Here is a 22,057-nt window from a genome sequence, read left to right as displayed (position 1 = left end):
GGTGAATGGGCAGACAAGCTGTGGTATATCCATACGATAAACTCGGCAATAAAAAGGAATGAACAGTTGATAAATGCAGTAAAGTGAATGACTCTCAAAATCATTGTGTTCAGTGAGAGAAGCCAATCTCAAAAGCTTACACACTGTGTGATGCCACACATAAAACATTCTTGAAATGACAAAATCATAATGATGGAGAACAGATCAGTGGTCTGTTGACTGTATGACTACAAAAGGGTAGTATGAGGGGTTTTGAGGAACTATGGGGTAGTTCTGTATCCTGATTGTGGTGGTACTTACTATAAAAGGAAGGGAAGAAGGAAAGAAAAGGAAGAAGTGATTCATGTAAAACTGATGATATCCAAATAAGCTCTGTTAATAGTCAATTTCCTGGTTTTGGTCACTGTGCTGTGGTGATATAGGATGTTGCCATTCGAGGAAACTGGGGGAAGGGTACACAGGATCTCTCTATATTATTTTTGTAACTTCTATGTGAGTCTACAACAATTTCAAAATTAAAATTTTTAAAGTTACAATTCAGTTACACCAGCCACGTTTTAAGTACTCAGCAGTCCCATGTGGCTAATGGCAGCCATATCAGTGCAGATATGGAATGTTTCCATCAATGCAGAAAGTTTTATTAGACAGCACTGGTCTAAAAGCATACGTCTGACTCTGGCCAGTGTTCTCTCCTCCTTGACTATTTCAGATTCTGATATCACATGAATACTTTCTTGTATTTTCTGTCATGTTACTTTATCAACTTGTTGTTTTGCTTATTTTCAAACCTAGAGAAATACTTCTCTTTAGTTCCTCAAATTTCATGTCAATTTAGGAATTTATTTGACATGGGTTTTAATAGGTATCTGGATATTTAAATTTTCTAACAGTTCTGCATTTTGCTTCTGGACCAGTTTTATCACCTGTATTAAGATATAGTCCTCGGACTTCCCTGGCAGTCCAGTGGTTAGGACTCCGTGCTTCCACTGCCGGGGGCATGGGTTTGGTCCCTGGTCAGGGAACTAAGATCCCGCATGCTGCACGGCGCGGCCAAAAAAAAAAAGATAAAAAAAAAAAGCTCTCATACAGTTATTCTAATATACTTTCTTGACAGTATCCATTGTATTTTCCTTCTCTTTTATCCTTACCCAAAAGCTTTTTCAAAATCTTGGATTTCTGAAAAGGTGCATAGTTTTTCGTGTTTGGTGCTGTTTCTTCCCTGTCTTCTGGATGTACATCTTTTGAAAAGGTATTTCCTTCGATTGCCATGTTCTAGTCTTTTGTCCCATAACACTTATTCCTCTTTGGCACCTTTGTATTTTCACTTAAAAATTAATGGGTGCTCACTTTATTGTGGAACTTTACTATGGAACTTTATACTTGAGCTTCATCCACCCTGCAGGATACTTAGCTTTATTGTTTTATATGAGCCACCATCTGGGATTTGAAGGCAAGGCAATAGAGGATGAAACAACAGCTCAAGATCCATTCACATAGCAACAAAGTTGAGACACTGAAGGAAAAAAAAGAATGGGGTGACTCACCTGAAGAAAGCCACAAAGAAAGAAAAAGAAAGGAATATTGGAATTAAGATTTATGTATTTGTGGAAGGAAAATCTGAATATTATAATGATGTCAGTGTTCCTTCAAAATAATTCATAAGTTTATTGCAATTATAATCAAATTCCTATAGGATTTTTCTTAAAACTTGACAATGCAGAAACTCATCTGGAAGACCATCAAAGAATATTTGAAGCGTAAAAAAGAATCATAATTAGAAATATGAGGGAAAAAAGCCAGGTAGTAAAACTTAATAAGACAACAGTAATTATGATAGTGTAGGCTTGGCATAAAAACAGAGTAATAATCATTGAATCTAAAGAGCCAGGAAATATACCCTAAACAGTATAAGAATTCAACAAAAAAAAGGGTTCTTCTTGAATTAATTGTATAAATTGTATCTGATTTCACTGTCTCTAATACATAAATAAACAAAGGATATGAATAGAAAATTTACCAAAGAAGAAATATAACAAATAAGGAAAATAAACAGAATTTTCTAGGATTGAAGAAATAAAAATGAAAACAATGAAGTTCTGTTTCTCATTATTAAATGGGTAAAGGTTTTTATCATTAAAATGCTGATGCAATTGTGATGGTACAGTTAAACTCATGCTCTCCTTCTCTGCTGTCATCATCTCCTTCCTATCGTGGCCTTACTGCACCTTTCTTGGTGCAGTAGTATTGCACATTCTATCATTCAACAAATCATATCAGCTCTACCTTTGAAATATATACAGCGTTTAAATGTCTCCAGTGTTCCTCTCCTGGTTCAAGCCCCCAGCCTTCTTGCCTGATTTATTGCTATAGCCCCTGACTTGTTTCTTCTTATCTTGCTCCTCTGCAATCTCCTCTGAACACAGAAGCCAAAATTACCAATTTAAAATGTAAGTCTGCCAGCAATCCCACTACTGGACATATACCCTGAGAAAACCATAATTCAAAAAGAGTCATGTACCACGGTGTTCGTTGCAGCACTATTTACGATAGCCAGGACATGGAAGCAACCTAAGTGTCCATCGACAGATGAATGGGTAAAGATGATGTGGCACATATATACAATGGAATATTACTCAGCCATAAAAAGAAATGAAATTGAGTTATTTATAGTGAGGTGGATGGACCTAGAGTCTGTCATACAGAGTGAAGTAAGTCAGAAAGAGAAAAACAAATACTGTATGCTAACACATACATATGGAATCTAAAAAAAACAAAAAAGGTTCTGATGAACCTACGCAGATGTAGAGAATGGACTTGACACAGGGATGGGGAAGGGTAAGCTGGGACGAAGTGAGAGAGTGGCATCAACATATATACACTACCGAATGTAAAATAATTAGCTAGTGGGAAGCAGCTGCCTAGCACAGGGAGATCAGCTCGGGGCTTTGTGACCACCTAGAGGGGTGGGATAGGGAGGGTGGGAGGGAGATGCAAGAGGGAGGGGGTATGGGGATATACGTATACATATAGCTGATTCCCATTGTTATACAGCAGAAACTAACACAACGTTGTAAAGCAATTATACTCCAATAAAGATGTTACATAACTAACTAACTAAAAAAAAAAAAAAAAAAAGTCAGTCTGATCATGTCATTTCTATGCTCAGTAGACATCAGTTGTATCCCAGCTCACTCAGAGTAAAGCCAAATTCATCATAATAGTCTACAGACCCTGCATGGTTTAGTCTCCCACCTTTCCTTTCTGACCTCGTCTCCCACACTGCCCCCCTTGCTTTCCATACTCTGGTCATGTTAGCCTCCTTGTCATTCTTGTAGTAAGTCAAGCATACTCACACCTCAGAGCCTTTTTACTTATGGTTATTCTGCCTGAGATGTTTTAGCCCAAAATACCTCCTCAACCTGCTCCCTCTCTTCTTTCAGATCTCTGTTCAGATGTCAGTGAGGTCTTCCCTGACTGCCCTTTGTAACACAGCACCCTCTCATCCTTTCTAAGCCCTTGCTCCACTTCATTTTTCTCTATTGCACATATCACCATCTAAGTTATATGTTTACTTATGTGTTGTTTTTCTTTTTCCAGCTAGATTGTCAGTTCAATAGGGACAGGGACTTTATTCACTGCTGTATCCCTAGCACTTAGCAAGTGCCTGGCACATAGTAGGCACTCAGTATTTATTGATTAAGTAGGAACATTGAATGAACCTTTCTGTTTTGTTTTTTAAATTTTTTTCTTTTATTCTTTTTTTTCTTTTTTTAATTAATTTTTTTATTGGAGTATAGTTGATTTACAATGTTGTGTTAGTCTCTGCTGTACAGCACAGTGAGTAAGTTATACATATTTTATGATAGTTTGTGTCCCTCCAACTGGCAGATATAACAATTAGAAACATATACGCATCTAACAACAGAGTATCAAAATACAGAAAGCAAAACAAATTAAGGGAGCAATAGAAAACTCAACAATAATATTTGGAGACTTCAGTAGCCCCACTTTCAATAATGGATAGAACTACTAGGCAGAAGTTGATTGAACCTTTTTGGACAGCAACTTACAGCATGGTTTAAAAGCCTTTTTTTTTTTAAAGTAAGAGAATGTTAAATTCTATCCATTGATGACAAGAGAGAGAGAGGTCTGCATGTAGCAGGGTCTGAGAGGATGAGATCAAGAGCAGTAATAAAGGTTGTTTTTCTCTCTCTCTCTTAGAGAGTAAGAAAAGAGATGATGGTAGGGTAATAATTTCCAAGTATAGAGGAAGTTGTACAATCAAGAACAAGCACTGTGTGTTGGCCATCTTTAATAAACTCAAAATGGATCAAAGACCTAAACATAAGGCCGGACACTATAAAACTCTTAGAGGAAAACATAGGCAGAACACTCTTTGACATAAATCGCAGCAAGATCTTTTTTGACCCACCTCCTAGAGTAATAAAAATAAAAACAAAAATAAATTGGACCTAATTAAACTTAAATGCTTTTGCACAACAAAGGAAACCATAAACAAGACGAAAAACAACCCTCAGAATGGGAGAAAATATTTGGAAATGAAACAACTGACAAAGGATTAATCTCCAAAATATACAAACAGCTCATACAGCTCAATATCAAAAAACACAACCCAATCACAAAATGGGCGCAAGACCTAAATAGACATTTCACCAAAGAAGACATACAGATGGCCAACAAACAGATGAAATGCTCAACATCACTAATTATTAGAGAAATGCAAATCAAAACTACAATGAGGTGTCACCTCACACCAGTCAGAATGGCCATCATCAAAAAATCTACAAACAATAAATGCTGGAGAGGTTGTGGAGAAAAGGGAACCCACTTGCACGGTTGGTGGGAATGTAAATTGGTACAGCCACTATGGATAACAGTATGGAGATTCCTTTAAAAACTAAAAATAGAGCTACCATATGATCCTACAATCCCACTCCTGGGCATATATCGAGAGAAAACTATAATTCGAAAAGATACATGCACCCCAGTGTTTATTGCAGCACTGTTTACAATAGCCAAGACATGGAAGCAACCTAAATGTCCATCAGCAGAGGAATGGATAAAGAAGATGTAGTATATGTATATAATGGAATATTACTCAGCCATAAAAAGGAACAAAATTGGGTCATTTGTAGAGACGTGGATGGACCTAGAGACTGTCATACAGAGTGAAGTAAGTTAGAGAAAAACAAATATCGTATATTAACGCATATATGTGGAATCTAGAAAAATGGTATAGATGATCTTATTTGCAAAGCAGAAATAGAGACACATAGAGAACCAATGTACGGATACCAAGGGGGAAAGGAGGGGAGTGGGATGAATTGGGAGATTGGGATTGACATATATACACTATTGATACTATGTATAAAATAGATAACTAATGAGAACCTACTATATAGCTCAGGGAACTCTACTCAGTGCTCTGTGGTGACCTAAACAGGAAGGAAATCCAAAAAAGAGGGGATATATATATACATCTAGCTGATTCACCTTGCTGTACAGTAGAAACTAACACAACATTGTAAAGCAACTATACTCCAATAAAAATTAAAAGGAAAAAAAAGAAAAGAAAACTAGGTTGATGGAAGCAAAATGTTGATGCAGGTCAGTAGCAGAAAATAAGGCTATAGGTGACGAATAGATGTTAAAAGTGTTGAAAGTGAGTCAGAGGAGCTAGGCCTGCCATGATGCATGATAGAGTTCAGTAACGTGAATTCTTGAACTATGAGAGGTGAGAAAGCTCTCTAAATCCAAGCTAGTTAGTGTCATGTAAGATAGCAAGGAGGGTAGGATAAGAAATACCAATTGAGAGGCAGTTGTAACAAGGCAGAGTTGAGGTATTACTACTCTAGGTTAGTAAGGAGTGTATGAAGCAAAGGCATGAATCAAAGATAAGCCGTCAGTGATGTGGCAAAGAGTGAGGTGATTAACTGCATATGGGATGCAAAGGGAGAGGAAATAAAAGGTTCTCTCGGTATTAAGAGACCATATTCCCTTTTAATTATTTTCTTTTTTCATTATAGGTTTTCCTGTCATTCACAGAAAAATGGATCATTTAAACCTTTGGAGGACTCAGTTATCACAATACTTCTATACTACCAACTGAGATTCATGACAGTAAATTTATGACCATAAATGTCTGCATCATAGAACTGCTGAAGAACTAAAAGAGAATATTCTTTAATCTTCTTAAAATTTATTCCTAAAAATAATCCTATAGTATCATGATATTACTAAATTAAACTAGAAGGCACAATTATTAAATTATTAGACTTGTTAATAAGAGCACACATGTGCAACGGCTACTGTATCCTGACAGTTACCAAACCTCAAATTTTGATGATTTCCCTTTGTGGGAAAGGTCATTATATTTACAAGAAACCACTGAACATTGTCATCAAATATATTTTCAGCTGAGTGTCATTTAGGAGAATTTACTTGAAACAAGTTCTAGAAAATTCCACGCCCCACCACTAAGTGGATTTGATATTATGGCAGCAACTTACAGACTTGTGGTTAGTACTGTGAACCACTACAGCAGTGTGGTGATAGACCGGCGTTTTGAGCAAGCTGTACATTATTGCACTGGAACCTGCCACACCTTCACACATGGAGTTGACTGCATTGTGGTCCATCATAGTGTTTGTGCAGACCTCTTACACATCCCTGTGTCTCAGTTCAGAGATGCAGATCTGGACTCTCTGTTTCTACCCCATGAAAATGGGTTTTCCTCAGCTGAAGGTGACTATCCCCATCAGGCCCTCACAGGCATACCCAGGGTCAGGAAAGGATCTACATTTCAGAACACCTGTAACTTAAAGGACATTGCAGGAGAAGCAATCAGTTTTGCCAGTGGGAAAATAAAAGAATTTTCCCTTGAAAAACTCAAAAACTCTAACCACGCAGCTTACAGAAAGGGAAGGAAAGTTAAGTCTGACTCATTTAACAGGAGGTCAGTTGATTTTGACTTGCTCTGTGGCCATTATAACCATGATGGGAACTCCCCATCCTTTGGTTTACTCCGGAGTTCCTCAGTTGAGGAAAAATCTTTATCCCATAGAAACTCACTCGATACGAACCTGACTTCATTGCTTCTTCACAACTTCTCTGAAGAAGACCTGGTTACTCAGATTTTGGAAAAACATAAAATAGATAATTTTTCTTCTGCAACAGACATAAAGATGTGCTTAGACATCTTGCTAAAATGCTCTGAGGATTTGAAAAAATGCACAGACATCATAAAACAATGTATAAAGAAAAAGTCAGGGAGTAGCATCAATGAAGGAAATGGTAATGATGCAATTTCTAGCTCTGAAACTGTCTATATGAATGTAATGACCAGGTTAGCATCCTATCTGAAAAAGCTACCATTTGAATTCATGCAGTCTGGGAATAATGAGGCTATAGATTTAACAGAACTGGTCAGTAATATGCCTAGTTTACAACTGACTCCCTTCTCCCCAGTATTTGGCACTGAACAGCCCCCTAAGTATGAGGATGTTGTCCAGCTCTCAGCCCCTGACTCTGGACACTTTCAAACTATAGAATTGCAAGATGACAAGCACAGTTCTAGGAAAACAGACACTGTAAAATCCATTCCAAAGAACTCTACAAATTCCTTGTGTAATTTAGAGATAAGTGATCCCAGACCTCTAAAAAATGTCCAGCTTCAATCACAGTCATTAACCATGAACGCTTTAGAAAATGTTTCTTCTGGTAATCTAATGGAAACCCTTTATATTGAGGAAGAGTCAGATGGAAAGAAAGCATTAGATAAAGGACAGAGGACAGAAAATGGACCCAGTCAGGAGTTGTTAAAGGTAAATGAAGATAGAGCAGAATTATCAGATCGTGGTACTCATCTTAAAAAATGCCCTGCCTCAATGCAAAATGAAATTGGTAAGATATTTGAGAAACCAGTTGTTAATCTACCTGAGGAAGATCTTAAATCAAAAGTTCCTAAAGTTGAAGAGGGAAACCACAGAGATTTTATGAATCCTAACAGTCAGGAAGAGATAGATAAATTGTTAATGGATTTGGAATCTTTCTCACAGAAAATGGAGACCGCTCTAAGAGAGCCACTTGCCAAAGGTAAAAGCTCTGTCTCTCTAAATAGTCATAGTCAGTTGACTGGTCAGCTCCCTGTAGATCTTGAGCCTAAATCTAAAGTCTCTTCACCCACGGAAAAAGTCTCACCTTCTTGCCTAACAAGGATTATTGAAACCAACGGACACAAGATAGAGGAAGAGGATCGAGCCCTCTTACTGCGAATTCTAGAAAGCATTGAAGACTTTGCTCAAGAACTGGTTGAATGCAAATCAGGCAGAGGGAGCCTATCACAAGAAAAAGAGATGATGCAAATTCTACAAGAAACCTTGACAACTTCCTCGCAGGCCAGTTTATCAGTCTGTAGAAGTCCTGTTGGTGATAAAGCCAATGACAGTACCTCAGTGGTTTTGATTCAGCAGACCCCAGAGGTGATCAAGGTAAGACCCAACAATCCAGTTCTGAGATGTCTCCAAAGAAATGTTCTAATGTTTGCAAAATTTATAAACAAAAACTTTTTTTATTACTCATTTTCTACTAAAGCTCCTGCCCTGCAGTAGGCACGGTCTCACTAAGTTCAGTGGAGAAAGCCAAAAAGCAAAGTCTTTAGAGTCAATCAGACTAGTTTTAGTTGCCTTCCCCACATCCTTGATCATCTTCCTAGCTCTGTGATCAAAGGAAAGTTACTTAGCCTTAATATTCTCATCTATATAATGGAAATAATAACGATCAAGATAACATATGTGAAGCACAAGCAAGGTGCCTTACACAAAGTAGGCATTTAATATTAGTTCTCACCCTCAGTCAACCAGTAGGCCACTTACTACTGAATGCTGTGTAGAGTGCAAGCCAGTGTAGAACTTGAAATCTAGTTGGGGAAACAAAGCTAACGTACCAGAAACAGTATGTGAACATGTAAGCATGTCTCTGAAAGATTTGTTAGTGCAGTAGGTCTTCAAAGAAGATAAAGACTAGAGGATGTGAGATTTCCTTCATCATGCAAGTGGGAATAAATATCCATCTACAGTCATAGGGTAGAAGTATTTTCAAAAGGCTTTGAATCTACCCTGCCACTGATAGCACTGTTTTTGAATAATCCCAGAAAGGGAGTTATCTGCCCATTTGTAGGTATGTGTGTGTGTCGTAGCACAACAGGATTATTTTTGTTCATTTTACATGTCCAACTCAGTTGTTAAGAGGCTCTGCTCCACCTCACTCAGGGACCCAGGCTGATGGATGCTCCATGTTCCTACAGCTGCCCCATTGCCCCATCTGGAATATGTGGCCTGTGAGTTCACTGAGGAAGGCGAAGAAAGGGATGGAGCTTTTAACTGCCTTGTCCCACACGTGACACACTTCCCGTCTGCTCACAATCCAGTGATTCCAACCTGAAGTCTAAGAATCATAGGGGAACACATAGAATATTTGGTGAGCACTGTCTCTACCATATGAATATACCATACATGCCAACATGTATGAATTCAGACATGAAGCCAAATCAACAAAGCAAGTTGTAAAATAATGATATGAATTATTTAGAGATATTTACATTTGTCCAAAAAGTATGAATAAATACATGGATACATCAAATACAGTATTCAGAACAATGATTAATCCCTAGAGGAAGGAAGAGAGATGGAATTGAGGAAGGGCGCCCAGGGCCTCAGTAAAATTAGTAATGTTCTATTTCATAATCTGGTGATGGATCGTAAGTGTTTTGTCATATTATTTTATGCCATGTTGTATATCTTTAATGTAGTAAATTTAAAAAACAAATGGATATTAGAGATGGCATAAATATGGCCAAGTTAAAAAACAAGTTACTTATTATTTTAGCTTTAATGTTTTCATTGGAACAGGAAAAAATGCATATTGTGATCAGATGAATAAATTTTACCTCGTATTTGTTTTGTGGCTGTTGTTCTCCTGTGCACATTTTTAGTTACCAGTGACACTAAAGTTTAAAACAATACCTACTTAAGGTTATTAAATAATTTAGGTCTAAAGATCCTCAAGTGTTCACTGAGCATTTCTGTGAAATCTCTTTGTGAGCCTCCTCATTCATTGATTCACAGATGGTAATATCTATAGTTAACGTGGATCAGTGCTAGTGGGAGGAACTATGGAAATTAATTATAAAAATAAGAAAAAAATCCTTTCATGTACACAGGCAATACTGATGTGCTTAATATTTTATACAGAAAAGAAAATGCCTATATAGCAACCTCAAAATGGTAATAACAGAAGATCTAACAGTTTTTGTGATCTGAGCCATGCCAAGATATTTAGATGTATTATCTCACTATTTCCCCATTAAAAAAAGAAGTCTACTTTCTCTGATGACATATTCCAATGTCTCACAACCACTCTAGCCAGAAACTCTTACTGTAATACAGTGTTTTGAATTTTATTTAACCCTCTTGCCCCATTATCTTCTGTGAAAAAAGGAGACAAAATTCTTCTAGGAGAAGTGGGCTACAGAAAGCAGAAAATGTGAACTTGAAGCCAAGAATAGGTCCCGTGCAGCACCTCTCCTGTGTCCCTGGCTGACAGCTCATAAGTGGGTCTCCAGTCTACATACAGCTACCTAAAAATGACATACTGGCCTCTAATGAGCTCCCCAGTTTTTTGACAAGTATGGACTGAAGTCAAAATCATATTAAAAGACTCTCCCATAGGTCTTTTAAATAAGTTCCAATATCATAGAATAAAATTTGATGAGATTTCTTTTTTTCCCCCCAGAGGTACATAATTTTTTTTAATTGAGGTATAATTGACATATTATATTAGTTTCAGGTGTACAACATAACGACTTGATATTTGTATGCGCTGTGAAATAATCACCACAGTAAGTCTCATTACCATCCATCACCATTACAATTTTTATTTCTTTGTTGAGATGTTGAGATTTCTTCTTAATGAAAGTTGAAAAAGTAATTCATGAAGAGCTAATTTAAAGAAACAGGTAATATAAAATGTTTAATTCAGGAGGGTACTTAATGCAAGAAAACAAAACCATTCTTCCTTGCCTCCTACCTTTTCATTTTTTTTTTCTTTCTTTTCTTCTTATGAAATATTTTAAATCAGGAGATGGCAAACGTTTTCTATAAAGGGCCAAATAGTAAATATCTTAGGCTTTGCAGGTCACAAGTTCTCTGTCACATAGTCTTCTTTGTTGTTTGTTTGTTTGTTTGTTTGTTTAAACAAAAACCATTCTTAGCTCCAAGTCTTAAAAAATGGGCAGTGGGCCAGATTTGGCCCACAGACTGTAGTTTTTCAACCCCTATTTTAAACAAATAGAAAAGTATTGTGAATGATAGAAAAAGCATTCTTATTACTCACCACTTAGCTTTGTCAAATCTTAACATTTTGCCATAGCTTTGTTTCAGATCTTTGTTTTACTTAATATTTTCATTAATATTATTATCATCATTTAAAAAAAGGTCATCTCGGATATAGTTGAAATCCCTAGGGCTCCCCTCCCCAGTATTCTCTCCCCTTTCCAGAAGTAACCACTTCCTGAAGTGTCAATATTTATCTCCTGCAAGTTTTTTTTTTTTAATTTTTTTTTTTTAAAGGGAACGCTATTTATTTATTTATTTTGGCTGTGTTGGGTCTTCGTTTCTGTGCGAGGGCTTTCTCTAGTTGCGGCGAGCGGGAGCCACTCTTCATCGCGGTGCGCGGACCTCTTACTGTCGTGGCCTCCCTTGTTGCGGAGCACAAGCTCCAGACGCGCAGGCTCAGTAGTTGTGGCTCACGGGCCTAGTTGCTCCGCGGCATGTGGGATCTTCCCAGACCAGGGCTCGAACCTGTGTCCCCTGCATCGGCAGGCAGATTCTCAACCACTGTGCCACCAGGGAAGCCCCTAAAACATTTTTTAAATTTTATTTATTTTTATTTATTTTTGGCTGCATTGGGTCTTCGTTGCTGCATGCGGGCTTTCTCTAGTTGCGGTGAACGAGGGCTACTCTTCATTGCAGTGCGCGGGCTTCTCATTGCAGTGGCTTCTCTTGTGGCGCACAGGCTCAGTAGTTGTGGCTCGCGGGCTCTAGAGTGCAGGCTCAGTAGTTGTGGCGCACAGGATTAGTTGCTCCGTGGCATGTGGGATCTTCCTGGACCGGGCTCGAACCTGTGTCCCCTGCATTGGCAGGCAGATTCTTAACCACTGCGCCACCAGGGAAGTCCCATCCTGCAAGTTTTTATACAATGTTGTTGGTCATGTTTTTATTCTTGTATAAAAAAATGAACAGAAAGTAGCAGAAAATAAAATCAGAGAGGTAGGTTGGGGCCAGCTTACGAATGACCTTCCTTGTATGCTATGCTAAAGAGTTTGTTCTACAAAAAAGAAGCAGACTCACAGATATAGAGAACAAACTAGTGGTTGCCAGTGGGGAGAGGGAAGCGGGGAGGGGCAATATAGTGTTGGGGGAGTAAGAGGTATAAACTACCTCTACAAGCTACAAGGATATATTGTGCAACACGGGGAATATAGCCAATATTTTATAATAACTATAAATGGAGCATAACCTTTAAAAATTGTGAATCATACACCTGTAACTTACATAATATTGTACAGCAACTATACTTCAATTTTAAAAAAAAGAGTTTGTTCTAGGGGAGTGGGGAGCTAAAGAAGACTTTAAAGCAGAGGAGTCCCACAAGTACAGTTTTTTAAGAATAATTTTTTAAAGAATAATAAATTTTAAATTAAGGCTCTTATTTTTTCAACATTTTGGACAGTCAAAAATTTTCCAGTTGTTCAAAACATTTCAAGTAATAGACTTACATAAGGGGCATGTAGGAATTGCTTTTATATGACATTGATGATTATCCCTGAGAAGAAAGATTGACTTGACAATATTATATGTAATTAATATTTTAATACATATGTATTTCAAAATAATTTCTCACAAGGAACAGTATTTGTTGTCCAGAAATACAATTCAAACCTATATTGGGAGAGGGAGTCAAATAGAAAATACTAGGAGGATGTTGAGAGATTGATAAAGAGGATATTGGTCTAAATCAGGGGTCAGCAACCTGTGGCCCGTGGGCCAAATGGGACCTGCCACTTGTGTTTGTAAATAGTTTTATTGGAACACAGCTACAGTCCTTCACTTACATATGGTCTATGACTGCTCTTGTGCTCTGCCTACTAAGTTGAGTAGTTACAACAGAGACCTTAAAGCCTAATATATTTACAATCTGGCCATTTACAGAAAAAGTTTGCTAATTCTTAGTCTAGATATTATTTCATAGTAGATCAGCAAAACAGACTTTTTTTTTCATTTTAAATTATTTTAAACTATTATTGATTTTTTTCTAAAAACAGACTTTTGATAAGGTTCAGTGTGATATTTTGTTAAAGATGTTGGAAATCTTGGAAACATCATTAAATATCAATAGCAAAAACTACCAATGATGGATGGCAGTAAAACAGTGTACCAGTAGAAATAGAAAAGTAAGTAAGCCCAGAGTTTCAGAATCCTTCATCATGGGTTCTGATCCACACAGCTTTCTCCCCTTTCCTCTCCAGTCACTACCTATCTCTGACTTTTCCGCTTAAGATAGATTCCTTTTTTTTTTTTTTAACATCTTTATTGGAGTATAATTGCTTTACAATGGTGTGTTAGTTTCTGCTGTATAACAAAGTGAATCAGCTATACATACACATATATCCACATATCCCCTCCCTCTTGCATCTCCCTCCCACCCTCCCTATCCCACCCCTCTAGGTGGTCACAGAGCACCGAGCTGATCTCCCTGTGCTATGTGGCAAAACAGATTCCTTTTCATCCCCTGTCTTATTGCCTGTTCTTTTTTCCTTTCTTTGCTCATGAACTCTCTCACTGTGTCAAGTTATCTATATCATTGGTCAACAAATGAGTGTTTGCCTCTGTACATACTTTTTTCACAAAGACTCTAAGTGACAGGAAACAATCCTGTAGGTCCTAGAATAGCTGAGATGTTATTCAGATGGGTCTGAAATGAGTTAAACAAAAGAGAACAGTATGATTTCACTTATATGTAGAATCTAAAAAATTAAAGCGAATGAATATAACAAAACAGAAACAAACTCACAGGTATAGAGAACAAACTAGTGGTTACCAGTGGGTTGAGGGGTGGGAGATAGAGCAAGATAGGGGAAGGGGGTTAAGAGGTACAAACTACTAAGGAGAAAATAAAGAAGCTACAAGGATATATTGTACAGCATTGGGAATGTAGCCAATATTTTATAATAACTAAATGGAGTATAATCTATAAAAATACCAAATCACTATGTTGTACACCTGAAACTAATATAATATTTAAATCAACTGTACTTCAATTCAAAAATAAAAAGAACAGCTTGTAGAGGAGAGAAAGGAGGTGTGGCTGAGGTTTCAAAGGGTTTCATAATAACAAATGGGTGAATTACTGAGGACATGTTTTGACATGAGACATTAAAAAAATTTTTAAACACTGAGAAAAGTTGTACTGCTTTGGAAGTTCACGTAATAAATGATATTTTAATTCCATGTTTTATTACCTCCAGCAGATGGTATTACAGTCATTTCTGGTCTGTTTTAGCCTTATGGGGCAATAACCTGTTGGCTGCTATTCACAGGTTAAAATAATAAACCCTAGCCTCCCCTGAAAATTATTTACTTTTACTTAATTTTAGTAAAAACAAAGCCAGGGGAAAATTTCCATTACTGCTTGTCTCAATGGAAAGAGTGGAGGGCAGGGGGAAGAATTCTTCAATGAAAGAGGAAGATTTTTTTTAAAGCTATACTATAATATTTAAGTCTACTGAAACCTTACAAATTTCACTATTTGAGGGGGAAACCTGTCTGAATTACTAGAAAGTACAAATTAAAATTTTAATGTTTAATTTTTTTTAAAAAACTATTAATTTCAAGATTAAAGAGTAAAACTATTGCCAGGTGTGAACTTTAGCTGGATCTATCTTAATAATGTGGTAAAGATCATTCATAGTTGTTAAAAAATGATTAAAGAAGACAATTTAGGTGATCAAACAAACTTTATTTAACACTTCATGAAGTAGAATCTCCTTTTGGAGAACGGCAAAATGGAGTGGAAGGCAAGAAGCTTTTATAGGATAAAGAATAAAGAAAAAGGAAGAGGCAAATATCTGATTGGCTGGGGCCCCATAGTCAACCTTGTTTGGGGTGAGAAGGCCCAGAGTTGGCTTGGCATTTGGGGATTAGCTGACTGAATATACAACATTTTTGGTCAAGTGGACCATTTACAGGGACACATAAGTTATCCAAGTTTTGGTTTGGTGACATGGCAGGAGCAGCTCCATCTTGAGCCTAGAAGTTTATTTCAACATAGTTAATACATTATTGGTATGCAAAACGGAGGTTGCTAAAATGCTTTAAAATGCTTTTAAAAAGATAGTTTCTAAATAGCTTAAGCATGTACTATGTACAGCACACAGTTGGGGATAAAGATAAATCAGACATCATAAGCTTTGTGGCCCTCACAGTCTAGTAGGAGAGATGAGCTATTTGCTGTGATGCAAAGTAGAAAGAATGGATTCCATGAGAGAGATAAGTGAAGTGCTGCAGAGTTCAGAGGATGGAGAGAGAGATCCCAGCTTGTGGAATTCAAGGAAGTTTTTCTGGAGGAAATAGCATTTGGATATGGATACCCTGCTCTTATCCAATTAATTTACTTAAGGTCCTAAATGTTGGTGTTATTACAGTGTTAATGATACTAAGAGTAGAGGTTTATTTCTCACATTGGCTTAGACCATTTCCATACTGTTCCAAGACATCAAAATGTACCTTAATCTTCTCCATCTATCTTACAAATATAAGCCTTTGGTCCTAGGGGAATCCAGTAAGGGAGGCTAGATGGATAGATCATAAATCCATTGTTTCTCTCAAACTCAGGCTCTCTGGTAGTCTAATCTTGATGATCAAGGGCAAATGAAATGGGCTTAACAGAACTCTCCTTCCAAGAGAGTATAAAGGGAAATATCAGGCTGCTGTGCTTATATTATTTCAAATTCCAAGTTAGTAGAATTCACACTAATAAAGTAAAGGGTTAAATGGGTGGAACCCATCTCCCATCATTTTTCTGCAGTTTTTAAGTCAGACTTTAAGCAGACATTCTATCTCACAACCTAATTCATACCTTATCTTCTCTTTACCACTTCAGGCTCCAAAATTGTAATCTCCAGCTCCCAAACATACCCCTGTTAAAAATGAAATATTAAAATAAGCACATGCAGAGAGATTTATGAATTCCTCTCAAGTTTCTTTGCCTGGGCCACTATCCTCTATTGGCCTTTATTTAGCAAATGGTAACATTAAATAAGTATTTATTGAATGAATAAACAAAAAAGTGAATGAATAATCAAATGAAGGGATTTTTGCTTGTCTGCTTTGCCCCCTTCTCAAATGGAAACTCTGCCCTCTTGCCTGAAGGCCATCTCTTTCCTGGCCCTTGGCTTCTCAAGGGTGCATGCAAAAGGACCTGACATAAGGTTCCCTTCTAGGACTTGAGGGTGGTGCCTCAGCAAGACTCAAATATCTCACCCAGACCTCTGGCCTCTTAATTCCTCTAGCTTTTAACACCTAAAAACCTATGGTGTTCTGGAGAAAATCCCATCACCTTCCCTGGCAAGAGGGGAGAACCCCATTAAAAGTGTAGATCATTTTACCTTATCGCAGGATGGAAATTTCTTGATTATGGACTGTAGGCATTTTGAGGAGAGGGTGCTCCCTTATTCACCATTGCACCCTCAAGCCCTATTGTAGTACCTCCATATACAAGCTGTTTGTTTAAATCCTGAAAATTCCTTTTCCCCATTCTCAGAAGTCCCATCTTCATCTCCATGGATTTAGGTTGGAAAAGAACTTTTCTGGACACTTAATTTCAGTACAATTGTTTGTTTTTGTTTGTTTGTTTTTGGATGCCCAAGAAGGTCAGAGAAATCTTTTAAGGTGGGAAGGATTTACACTTATTACTAGAACCCACTTTGTTTTTTCTGACCCTGATCAGGAATATATATCTGAGATATCATTCCAGGGGCAATAATGGGCCTTCCTAGGTTAATGATCTAACATTACGGGGTTTTTCAAAGTTTAGATATTATATTGTATAATTTCATACATATATTTAAATGCAGAATAATTATGTAAATAAATAAAATTGTAGCAAAGCACACTTTTGGAACCTTATTAAAAGTTTCTTCTGGAGCATTTCTCTTTTTACTTTCTAGGTTTGTATCCATGCCTTCATTAAGATGAACCAGCCATGTCATTGAGGGAAAATGTTTCTTCTCCCCCAGCTTTATAGGTGCTGACGGTTTCTTGAGTTCAGTGCTGGGAATGTTTGACTAGAAATCAAAACACTCAAATAGGAAACCATTCTCCCTTCTACTTCATTAACCACCATGTAGATTAATAAAAGTAAAAAGGGATCTGGCCAGGGGCAAATACAAATTTGCAGAATGAGTTCAACCAGTGTTCCCCCTCCACCTTTAATGTCTTCTGAGATCAGGTCCTTTTGCATCTCCACCCGTTCTAATTAATCAACATCACTTATCTCAGATGTGTCCCCACCTGTATTCAAAAGAATATGGTAGATATGTATGTACTAATGTAGAAAAATGGTCAAGATAAATAGATAAAAATATAAATTGCAAAACAGATGTACCAATGTGATCCCTTTTTGTTATTAATATGTCTGTGTGTACACAAAAAAATGGGGGGGGTAAGTATGCTCCCAATTATGCATGTTCCTCAGAAGTAAAATGCAAGACCCAGATATCCAGGTACTCCTGCTAAGTATAGCCCCCGCTACAGCCTCCAGAACAGGAGCGAAAAGGAGCTCCCAGAGCTCAGATTGCTCCTGGTAAGCAGTCCTCTGTTCCCCTCACCATTTCTGCCTTAAGACCATCAGGACTAATCTGATATGCCCTTCATCCCTGTTTACATTAGTCACCACGGAAGTCTAGGAATCCAGATCATCACTCTCCTCCTCACCCTACTCTTGTACATCCCCTTTTCTGAGTCCAGCCCTGAAATCCTTTCACCAAGCCCTCTTGATCATCCACTGGCAAAATGTCCTAGGTCATCAAACTCTTTTCTAAACATTCCCTTTACCTTCTTGTTCTAACTGAAACCCAATTCACCCTAAGAGTACTATAGCCATGTGAAATGATGGCACTTTTCTTTCCCACTCCACCCCGTGTCTCACTGGATCTAGAGGGAGCAGTAAATGTTCTTACGTTTCATTGCAGCTTCCAGACTATTCTTTTTCCCACCTCTCTGAAACTACCCTCCCCCAACTTTGAGCTAATGTCATCAGACTTGCCACCCGCTACCCCTCCTTGATTTTAGTCATCTACCACCCCCAGGTCCCTTCCTTTATTTCTTGAAGATTTTAACTCCTGGCTGTATGACACTTTCCAATACTACTTGCTAACATTCTTGTGAGTTTTCAGTAGATGAGGCATTCAGTACATGGGCTTCTCAGTTCTTTGATCTCTCCTCCAGTGAGCTTTTCCTCTGCCCTTCTTTAGCTACTCATTCTCTGGTCCTGTGTTTATGTCAGTGGCTTTAAAAGTATGGTTCCCAACTAACAGCATTAGCATCACCTGGGAGCTGGATAGAAATGCATATTCTCAGGCCCCGGCCCAGGCCTACTAAATTAAAACTCTCAGGGTGAGGCCCAGCAACCTGTGCTTTAACAAGCCCTTTAGGTGATTCTGATACATGATCTTGTTTGAGAACCACTGTCATAGTTCATCATTAAAATCACTCTCTGAATATACTCTGTTTCCGTGCCTTGCCTTCATTTTGTGGTACTCATCTGGGAAAACTCCAACTCATGTTAAATGTGTTCTCTGTCTACTCTGGGCTTTTATTTGTGCAGCTGACCTTGGCTGGAGAATACCACACAACCATACTGAGTGGTCTTGCATTAAATTTATGACTGCCAGCATACAGTGCGCCTTTAGCACTCTGGCAGTCCTACTACGTTTCCCTACTCCCTCACTTTCCCGCTCTGCAAATGACTCTTTCGTAGTTTCTTCTCTGTCCTCTAACATCTCCTCTTCCATCCTTGCCCTCAGCGAATTACTTTGGTTCCTATTTTACTGAGAAAACTGAAGCAATACGAGGAGACCTGTAGCCACCCACCTAGCCATATCAGTACCTATATACTTTCCCTTCCCTTCTGTTGCTGTACATCTACAGTCCAGGCACCTTTCTAAAGCCATCCTCTATACTTGTGCTCTAGATCCCCTCCTCTCGCATCAACCCAGGGACACTCCTCCAGTGATTGACCCTTTTCTGCCCTGCAGTCATCAGTTTTTTCCCTTTGATCATTCTGTCAGCAGATAAACATGCAACAATTCTGCCCTCTTTAAAACCAGGCATCCAAAAGGCACTTTGACATCCAAGAGACACAGCTCCATCAGCTGTTATATTTGCACCATCATGCTCATCCCTAGGGTCCTTGACCATCAATTCTAGCCTTCTCTTTTTTTTTTTTTTTTACATCTTTATTGGAGTATAACTGCTTTACAATGGTGTGTTAGTCTGCTTTATAACAAAGTGAGTCAGCTATAAATACATCCCCATATCTCCTCCCTCTTGCGTCTCCCTCCCACCCTCCCTATCCCACCCCTCTAGGTGGTCACAAAGCACTGAGCTGTGCTATGTAGCTGCTTCCCACTAGCTATCTATTTTACATTTGGTAGTATATATAAGTCCATGCCACTCTCTCACTTCGTCCCAGCTTACCCTTCCCCCTCCCCATGTCCTCAAGTCCATTCTCTATGTCTGTGTCTTTATTCCTGTCCTGCCCCTAGGTTCTTCATAACCTTTTTTTTTTTTTTTAGATTCCATATATATGTGTCAGCATACAGTATTTGTTTTTCTCTTTCTGACTTACTTCACTGTGTATGACAGACTCTAGGTCCATCCACCTCACTACAAATAACTCAATTTCGTTTCTTTTTATGGCTGAGTAGTATTCCATTGTATATATGTGCCACATCATCTTTATCCATTCATCTGTCGATGGACACTTAGGTTGCTTTCATGTCCGGGCTATTGTAAATAGAGCTGCAGTGAACATTGTGGTACATGACTCTTTTTCTTTTTTTTCTTTTCCTATGTTTTCCTGTAAGAGTTTTATACTGTCCAGTCTTACATTTAGGTCTCTAATCCATTTTGAGTTTATTTTTGTGTATGGTGTTAGGGAGTGTTCTAATTTCATTCTCTTACACGTAGCTGTCCAGTTTTCCCAGCACCACTTATAGAAGAGACTGTCTTTTCTCCATTGTATATCCTTGCCTTCTTTGTCATAGATTAGTAGACCACAGGTGCGTGGGTTTATCTCTGGGCTTTCTGTCCTGTTCCATTGATCTATATTTCTGTTTTTGTGCCAGTACCATACTGTCTTGATTACTGTAGCTTTGTAGTATAGTCTGAAGTCAGGGAGTCTGATTCCTCCAGCTCCATTTTTTTCCCTCAAGACTGCTTTGGCTATTCGGGGTCTTTTGTGTCTCCATACAAATTTTAAGACTTTTTTGTTCTAGTTCTGTAAAAAATGACATTGGTAATTTGATAGGGATTGCATTGAATCTGTAGATTGCTTTGGATAGTATAGTCATTTCACAATATTGATTCTTCCAATCCAAGAACATGGTATATCTCTCCATCTGTTTGTATCATCTTTAATTTCTTTCATCAGTGTCTTATAGTTTTCTGCATACAGGTCTTTTGTCTCCTTAGGTAGGTTTATTCCTAGATATTTTATTCTTTTTGTTGCAATGGTAAATGGGAGTCTATCCTTAATTTCTCTTTCAGATTTTTCATGATTATTATATAGGAAAGCAAGAGATTTCTATGCTTTAATTTTGTATCCTGCAACTTTACCAAATTCATTGATTAGCTCTAGTAGTTTTCTGGTAGCATCTTTAGGCTTCTCTATGTATAGTATCATGTCATCTGCAAACAGTGACAGTTTGACTTCTTTTCCAATTTGTATTCCTTTTATTTCTTTTTCTTCTCTGATTGCCGTGGCTAGGACTTGCAAAACTATGTTGAAGAATAGTGGCGAGAGTGGACATCCTTGTTCTTGATTTTAGAAGAAATGCGTTCAGTTTTTCACCATTGAGAATGATGTTTGCTGTGAGTTTGTCGTATATGGCCTTTATTATGTTGAGGTAGGTTCCCTCTATGCCCACTTTCTGGAGAGTTTTTATCATAAATGGCTGTTGAATTTTGTCAAAAGCTTTTTCTGCATCTATTGAGATGGTCTTATGGTTTTTCTTCTTCAATTTGTTAATATGGTGTATCACATTGATTTTGCATATATTGAAGAATCCTTGCATCCTTGGGGTAAATCCCACTTGATCATGGTGTATGATCCTTTTAATGCATTGTTGGATTCTGTTTGCGAGTATTTTGTTGAGGATTTTTGCATCTATATTCTTCAGTGATATTGGTCTGTAATTTTCTTTTTTTGTAGTGTCTTTGTCTGGTTTTGGTATCAGGGTGATGGTGGCCTTGTAGAATGAGTTTGGGAGTGTTCCTTCCTCTGCAATTTTTTGGAAGAGTTTGAGAAGGATGGGTGTTAGCTCTTCTCTAAATGTTTGATAGAATTCACCTGTGAAGCCATCTGGTCCTGGACTTTTGTTTGTTGGAAGATTTTTAATCACAGTTTCAATTTCATTATTTCTGATTGGTCTGTTCCTAGTTTCTATTTCTTCCTGGTTCAGTCTTGGAAGGTTATACATTTCTAAGAATTTGTCCATTTCTTCCAGGTTGTCCATTTTATTGGCATAGAGTTGCTTGTAGTAGTCTCTTAGGATGCTTTGTATTTCTGTGGTGTCTGTTGTAACTTCTCCATTTTCATTTCTGATTTTCTTGATTTGAGTCCTCGCCCTCTTGATGAGTCTGGCTAATGGCTTCTCAATTTTGTTTATCTTCTCAAAGAACCAGCTTTTAGTTTTATT

The 22,057-nt window shown here is 37.8% G+C and overlaps 1 protein-coding gene across 2 annotated transcripts in view; it reads left to right on the top strand.

Moving 5' to 3' along the window:
• Positions 1-22,057, top strand: part of PPP2R3A (protein phosphatase 2 regulatory subunit B''alpha) — a 211,811-nt gene that overhangs the window by 43,002 nt on the left and 146,752 nt on the right. For both annotated transcript variants that reach the window (XM_061194632.1, XM_061194633.1), the window contains one exon: positions 6,048-8,510. In XM_061194632.1, the coding sequence (XP_061050615.1) occupies positions 6,516-8,510 (1,995 nt within the window). In that variant the 5' untranslated portion in view covers positions 6,048-6,515. The remainder of the gene's footprint in view (positions 1-6,047; positions 8,511-22,057) is intronic.

Source organism: Eubalaena glacialis, chromosome 6 (assembly GCF_028564815.1).
Source record: "Eubalaena glacialis isolate mEubGla1 chromosome 6, mEubGla1.1.hap2.+ XY, whole genome shotgun sequence".
Taxonomy (NCBI): domain Eukaryota; kingdom Metazoa; phylum Chordata; class Mammalia; order Artiodactyla; family Balaenidae; genus Eubalaena; species Eubalaena glacialis.
The sequence above is the reverse complement of the archived record's forward strand: the minus strand, read 5'-3'. Positions and strand labels throughout refer to the sequence as shown.